At 29.0% G+C, this 7,649-nt stretch overlaps 1 protein-coding gene across 1 annotated transcript; it reads left to right on the top strand.

Moving 5' to 3' along the window:
- The first annotated feature begins 387 nt into the window (after positions 1–387).
- On the top strand, positions 388–7,181 carry LOC111902645 (probable WRKY transcription factor 57). Its single transcript, XM_023898458.3, has 4 exons — positions 388–928; positions 1,854–1,997; positions 2,362–2,763; positions 6,888–7,181. The coding sequence occupies exons 1-3, from the start codon at positions 558–560 to the stop codon at positions 2,744–2,746; spliced, it is 900 nt and encodes a 299-aa protein (XP_023754226.1). The 5' UTR covers positions 388–557; the 3' UTR covers positions 2,747–2,763; positions 6,888–7,181.
- Positions 7,182–7,649: the final 468 nt, after the last annotated feature.

Genomic DNA, 7,649 nt, shown 5'->3' with positions numbered 1-7,649 from the left:
AACAATTACAGATAGTGTGCTGATTGAATGGACGCATGACGTTCCGATTAAAGTGAATTGCTTTATTTGGCGAGCAAATTTAGACAGATTAGAATGAGATCGTCGAAAATTAATAACTATATTTTCTTTTAAAACATGCATTCTAGATGATCGATAAAAATAGAGTAATTTATAAAACTATAAATCGACAAAAAGTTAAAATAATAATAATAATAATAAACTAATAATGATACTAATAATAATAATAATAATCTGCAGGAGGTTAACAATCTTGATGATCCAACGTAATAATTTACTAGTTTTTAATTTTTTACTGTATGTACTGAATTAAAGTTGAAACTACGCGCGTAAATTCCATCACCTGTACTGTTTAAAGTGACGACGGTTGTTTTTATTTTTTTAGCTTATCCTTTTCTCCATTTCACTTGACGTTTCACACAAGCCAGAGAACCTTTTTTCTACGCGTTATCATCCTCACTCACTCTCTCTCTCCTAAAACCCTAAATTCTCTTTCTAAAAGCTTCTTCAAATCCCCTCTTCTTCATCGGAATCAATATATGGATGATGACAGCAGTATCGATCCACTCTCCGGAGACTCTACCTGGACGCTCCCCGGTGATTACAGCTTCTTTGGGATTACCGATACAAGAGACAACAACATATTGAGCGAGTTCGGATGGAACTTCCATCCTCCAGCACCGGTGTTAGATCGGATGGATTCCGGCGGTAGTTGTGGTGTTCCGGAGGAGATTAATCCTACTACTAGTCCAGTTCCGGTTCATTCTCAGGTTGGATCCGTTGAAAACGTAAGAGACGTATCTATGTCAAATCCGTTGGTTTCTACCAGCTCTTCCGAGGATCGACCGGAGTCTTCTGCAGCTTCCGGTGATGCCGCTTCCGGTGGTCAACCGCCATCTTCGGACACAGGGTGAGTATGTGGTAGTGGTATACAGCGGAAACTACCATACACTATCAATGCCTTCATCTCTTCACATATGAGAATCGATTTTGTAGTGTTTGTTTCAGATGTAGCAATTACTTTATATGAAAAGAAGATTTAGCGCTGAGTTTTTTGGAAAAAAGTTGAAAGTAGTTATTATTTTAAAGGAATACGAATTCTTCTGTGTCATCCGTACTTGTAATTTTTGATGGCACCCACCATATTTGTTCGATAGCCATTACTAAAAGCTGTTCACGCAAGTTGCGATGGCATTTCTGTAAATATTTAGACAAATGAAGCTATAGGGTCTTTCTTTTCTATTTTCCACCACTATTGAGCGTGAACTCCGCCGCTATTGCGGCGGAAATGGCGTGGGTCTAGCGTTAGCGATGGCGTGCTGTTTTTGGCATCTTTTTTCCACATAAAATAACGCCAGAAAATCGGTGTACATATATATTTATTTATTTATGATTGAATTTTTTTTTTTTTTTTTTTTTTTAACTTGCCGATTTTGAAACAAGAAAAAGTGAGTAATTTTTTATGCTTCACTTTTGCTTTTTCAGATTATTGTGAGTGACCTGAACTTGAACTGACAAGCATGGCCCCGTAGCTAGCTAGGAAATTGCACAAAAGTTGCTCGAGATGTAATGCATCTAAATCTTCTCGCAATGTGTTTCTTGCCATGCTTTTACGTCAACTAAATTAAATTTTCTCCATACTTTCTAATAAATGAGTTTTTAATTAAATCCCAAAAATCATATGTCTCATTCAATCTCAAATCAAGTGTTAATACATTTCTTCGTTATTTCATTAGGTATATATATCATATTACATTGTTGATTAGAGCTTAACGTTTTATAATATAATATTATATACATGATCCATGTCTTACCCTAAAGTTTTTGTTTTTCAGGGGTAAAGTCAAAAAGAAAGGGCCAAAAAGAATCCGGCAACAACGATTTGCTTTCATGACCAAGAGTGAAATCGATCATCTTGAAGATGGTTACAGATGGAGAAAATATGGTCAAAAAGCTGTTAAAAATAGCCCTTTTCCTAGGTACGTAATTATAATTACATTTCATTATCTCTTAAATCATACATTCTAATCATATCAAAATATAAACTTTTACTAAATAATTCCTTCTACTTAATGGATCATGATCACAACTATCAAAATCAATGAGACGAGGAAATATTTACATATCAATAATTATGTATGAAGTAGAAGCATAAAACGGGAGGAAATATTACTTTCCAAACTTTATATCTTTAATTTACCTCTTTCATCAGGGATCCAGTTTTTAAAACTGCTATTTTTGGTGTATATATGTACACCATGATTTCCCAATATAGATAGCTTGCTTTATAATATTCTAAATGTAGCCCTCTTTATTTTATTTTTTTAAACAATTGTTTTGAAGGAGCTACTACCGATGCACAAATAGCAAATGCACTGTGAAGAAAAGAGTTGAACGTTCATCAACAGATCCTACAACTGTAATCACAACATATGAAGGTCAACATTGTCACCACACAGTAGGGTTTCCAAGAGGATTATTAAATCACGAAAATGCATATTCAAGATTGTTGGCTTCTCATCATTCAACTACACACCAAGTTATATATCCAAGAACACCATTGCCAAATCTTGGTACCTCTAAATTACAACCAAAAGTAGAATCTAATGAAGCTGCAGATTTTAATCATCGTCATTCTGATGAAAAACCTCAAGAATCATTTCAAGATTCTCGTTTAGATCATCAAGGCTTGCTTGGGGATATTGTGCCTACAATTATGCGCAACTGACTACATATATATAAAAGGTACGTACGTGGTTGCTAATTTTATTTAATTAAAACCTTGTTTTTAAATTGGAGAGTTTAATTAGTTTATTTATTTATTATTTCTTTTTACATGCTGGCTTAATCCACATGTTAGTCCTTGATGTTTTAGGGTCCCTTTGGTAGACCCTTTGAAAAGATAAGGGGCGCAGTAGTCTCATAAAACGGTACTGATTTTAAATTAAGAGTCTAGTACGCAGGAGTCAGGGGAAATGTAGAAATTAGGTGAAAATATAAAAAATCTAATTGGTATCTTCTTCTTTTTATAGGTTCTTAATTAGTATTGAAAAGGCTCTTGAATTCTTATACTAGAGTACATTTTATTCAGAAGTGTTTTTGTAAAATAAAGTTTATGTTTTTTGTTTCTCATATATATCATTTAACAATACATCAATTTACCTTATTATCTATATCAGGATTCAAAATCTTTGTTTTCTTTTCACAGTTAATATATGTAGTTAAAAAGTTTATAATACTTTATTTTACTTCCAGATATCAAATATTAAGCGTGTTAATAGCGGTTATATTATACATTTTTTTTATAACATAAAAGTGATGTTTTTTTTAACTATATAATATCAAATAATTTTATTTCTTAAAAATGATAAATTAATTAAAATGGCTAAAAAACTTTTAGTTAATCATTTAAGAATATTATGATAATCGACATTTTTAAAATGAAATTAATCAGAAAGATATTATCATAAATTATAAAAATAATAAATCATGGTATAGATTAACCATAATCGATAGATGATTTGAGAATTACTTTTCTATTGTAATCTAACCTAAACACATTCGATCCAAAGAATATGTTACTTTTTTTTTATTTATTTTAATAAAAACCATGTGACTAGCTAGCTATAAACATGTGCATCACATTATCCTGTAAAAATTGTTGCCTAATTAATGTTGTATTACATTCATCTTAAAGTAAACATAACAATATACATAATAATTATTCAGCAATGAAGTTATACATGACTCACCCGAGTAAATATTTATGTTTTTATTTTGTTAAAAAAATATAAACTAAGTTGTTTTTTAAGTATATATCTAATTTCTAAGCCATATTTATATGTAATGGTTATGGTATCTAACATCTTTGACTCAGTTAAACTATAGTCAGTGCAAAATACACACATATATATATGGTCCCGAAATGTTTCAAGTCTTTTGACATGTCTTTTCATTCTTAACGATAACATTTAAGAGGTAATGCAATCATTAAAATGATTTGAACTACTTATTTATATATTCATGTTTTGACTTCAAACAAGTTATATTCCCATAGATCGACAACTGTTTTTGTACACATACATAATTTCTACTTGTGCATGGCATTATATCATCAGTTTGTTATATTTATCATGCATTTATATACGCTTTAAATCACACCCAGAAATTTTTATAAATGTTGATAATTATTTACACTCAACATTTAACACTTTTGTCACCTAAAGATGCTCCTAGACCTTGTACTTCTTGTAGTAGCCAAGATGCATGCACCTTTCAAAGCCCACAAAGATAAATGGTCCTTACTCTACCTTCAATATGGTCCACTGGTCCTATCTCCTATGAAATTGATTGATAATCATTGTGCATACTATTATATATGCATTTATTTTTAAACAAAGATGAACAGAAATAATTTAAATTAAAACCCTTAAACTTTTAACTGTTACTATCTACCATGTGTCATAATTAATTCATAAATTTCATCATGTTAAATGATTCATGAATATTAAAACCTTCTTTTGTGATGTTAGCTAGTCCTAAGACTAGTATAATGTTCTTGCCATTTTTTTTGAACAATTTTCTGATGTGCCGTTTATCATGCTTAATTTGTTTTGGAGTTGTTAATTAGTTTACCCCCCAAAAGGGTACACATGTCAGGAACCTAGATTTAATAGTTTTTTAGTACAAGGTGGATATCATTTTCAAAGATATACATGATTCCCTTTTCTAGAAGAAATGAGCACCAATACCCTATTGGTGCCTCTTATTTTAATCCCATTATCAAAACTCATTTCGTACTTAAACATTGTCATCAAATATATCTATACGAACGTACAACATGATTTCTTTTATTATATAAATACAGATAAACGTCATCGCATTTGGTATTATATTGTTTATGTGTATTACTTTTTATGTTATATAACCTTTTTTATGTGTTTTTTTAGTCTAAACAGTCGTATAATGTTACTATTAATTATAATCTATGTTACTTGTAATAATAGTATAAGAAAAATTATATTAATGATATATAAATTAAGTTCAACTTATGGGTTCTGAACTTATTAATAATATCATCTTGTAATTTAAAACATAGTAACAAACCTAAATGTATGTTATAAACGTACTATTTCATTTAATAAAAATATTTTTGTTACTACTTTGACAATAACTTCTAAATTAGTTATTTAAGAATAACTTGTTTTGGTTATAATCTTTTAATTTAAATTTTATAAACCATTTTGAAAGATACTAGTCAAATTTATAAAATGCTAACAAGTATAAGACTAATATTGAAAATCTATATATACCACTTAAAAAATATATTTGAAATTACTTTTAGTGTTCAGAGTATCATAATGGTTTATTTGGTATGATATAATGATATCATAAAAGAATAAAAGAATGGAAATAAGTAGTAGTAAGACACAACATAATGGATCTGATTCTTAAATTTTGTTGTCATGTTTGGTTTACTCCAAGAAAACGTATAATAAATCATTTAAAAATATTGTTTGTTATGTATGAATAAAAATTTAAAATAATAAAACATAAACAAACAAGAAAACAATATTTTCTAAAAATAAACTATAACAAAGTTAAAAGTATATTTTAAAATAAGCTGAAGGTAAGGATTTAAAGTATATATTAAATGTATTTCATATACTTAAAAAGGAATTATATTTCATCCAAAAAGTTGTTTAAAAATAAATACCATGATATCTTGAAGTAATATAATCATAAAAAATATTTACACTTAGAAAATAAAACAATAATAATAATTGTTATTAATATTATTTGAGTTATATGAGTAAGCATAATTATAATAAAAAAAATATAATTTCATTGGCTCTGGAAATAACAGACCACATCTCTTAGAATAAAAAACAAAAAATTCAAAAGGATCTAAATTAATTCTCAAATTTCATTCATTTATGGTAAACAAACATCTAGTTTTTTTCATTTTGTCTCTATTCTATTTCATTCTTTCATTACTGCATAGGTTGAAAATGAATCATAGTGTGTGTATATATATATATATATATATATATATATATATATATATATATATATATATATATATATATATATTAAAGGTTTCGTTGCCAAAAATCAAGTTGGTTAACTTTAGTATAGGAGGGATGGGTAAAAAAAAAGTGTTCTTGCATGCTAATGGTAATAGCGGGCACAAGAAGCTTTCTAATGGCTATGTTTAAAGATTGTAAAGTTGCATTGTAACTCTAAAAAGTATAGCCTAAGCTCAAAGAAAACAATTTAGTACGAGCCTAGAAGAATGATGTATTTTGATGATCCTAGGATAGTACATAGATCAAATCATTATTTTTTCTAGATTGAACTCTAGTAATAATTGAGTTTATTCTTGCATGTATTTGCGCTTGTGTTCTTACATGTGGCTATAGACCTAAACTAGGGGTAGATTCCTTCTTGGAAAACTCATCTTTTGTCATGTTATCTGCCTAACTACTTCTTTTTCTTTCCTTATGTTTTCATCTTCATTTTTTGCTTAGCTAGCGAGTTCATATGTATGTGAATTGTCATGGATTATATAGGATAATGTACAATGATGCTTTTACAAGTTATCCTTTTCTAGTTTAGAAAAAAGGGGAAAATTTTATGTTTTTTTTTCAACTTTAATCTATTTACATCTTTTAGCTAGGGAAGAATTATCGAGAACAAGTCCGTGTCATATTTAAATCAGTCTCCTTTCGATACATGATAAATGCATGATACGACTCTATCTTCTATCATATACTATATAAATATTTTTTTACACATTATAATATGCAACACAAAATTGACATAGAATATGTAATTAATTTAACGGGTGAACGTTTTTTTTTAAGCAGTTACAGATGGTAGATTGGGATTGCACTCCAAGTTATCCACCAGAGACTCGTCGATTTTAGGTATTACAAAAGTTCGAACTTTTGATGGAGATGCATTGACTAAAAAAGGTTTTAGTCTACTCAATTGTTTATTCATTCTCTTCTTTCAACTAAGTGACTAACCCTCTCTCATATTCAAGTTTTCACTTTTAAGTGTATTAAACCCAAGGATTTTATATAATTGTTATGTATATGTAATAACATTAGGTTATTGTAATATAATTATCCACCGAAAAGTGTTGGTATTTTAAGTTCCTTTTGATAAAGTACAAATATTATAGTGATATGTTAGAAATAAAAAATGAAGAGAGTTGGGAGTAGAAATTGCATGAGAAAGAGAAAGGGTGTGGGGTAATTGGAGTAGTTGATGCATGAAATGATTGGTAGTTTGATGTAGAGAAGTGTGCGCCTGATAACTGTCAATATCGGGTGGATTTCGATGTTGCTTCAAAAATTTGTCAGCCGACAGTATATATTCTTCCTTTTCCCTCTTTTTTACCCCTTTTTACATCATGCCGACAGGCCCTTTTTACCTTTTCTAATATTTCTACTTCTTTTTAAACCAAAAACTAACTACTTCTATTTCTTAATTTCTTTTAGAAAATGTTTTACATGTTAATTGTTTTGTGTTTTTTAGATAAATAGTATATATACTTTGTATTCCAAAAAGTTAGACCTTTTTGAACTATAGATTTTTTTTAAAGAAACACTAACAAGATAGAG

Source organism: Lactuca sativa, chromosome 8 (assembly GCF_002870075.4).
Source record: "Lactuca sativa cultivar Salinas chromosome 8, Lsat_Salinas_v11, whole genome shotgun sequence".
Classification (NCBI taxonomy): Eukaryota; Viridiplantae; Streptophyta; class Magnoliopsida; order Asterales; family Asteraceae; genus Lactuca; species Lactuca sativa.
The sequence above is the reverse complement of the archived record's forward strand: the minus strand, read 5'-3'. Positions and strand labels throughout refer to the sequence as shown.

Bases quoted from the DNA above. Each gene is read 5' to 3' on its own strand.
- LOC111902645 (XM_023898458.3), top strand. From the start codon at position 558: ATGGATGATGACAGCAGTATCGATCCACTCTCCGGAGACTCTACCTGG. The intron at 929-1,853 runs GTGAGTATGTGG...TTTGTTTTTCAG, and splicing joins CCGCCATCTTCGGACACAGG to GGGTAAAGTCAAAAAGAAAG. The intron at 1,998-2,361 runs GTACGTAATTAT...ATTGTTTTGAAG, and splicing joins AAAAATAGCCCTTTTCCTAG to GAGCTACTACCGATGCACAA.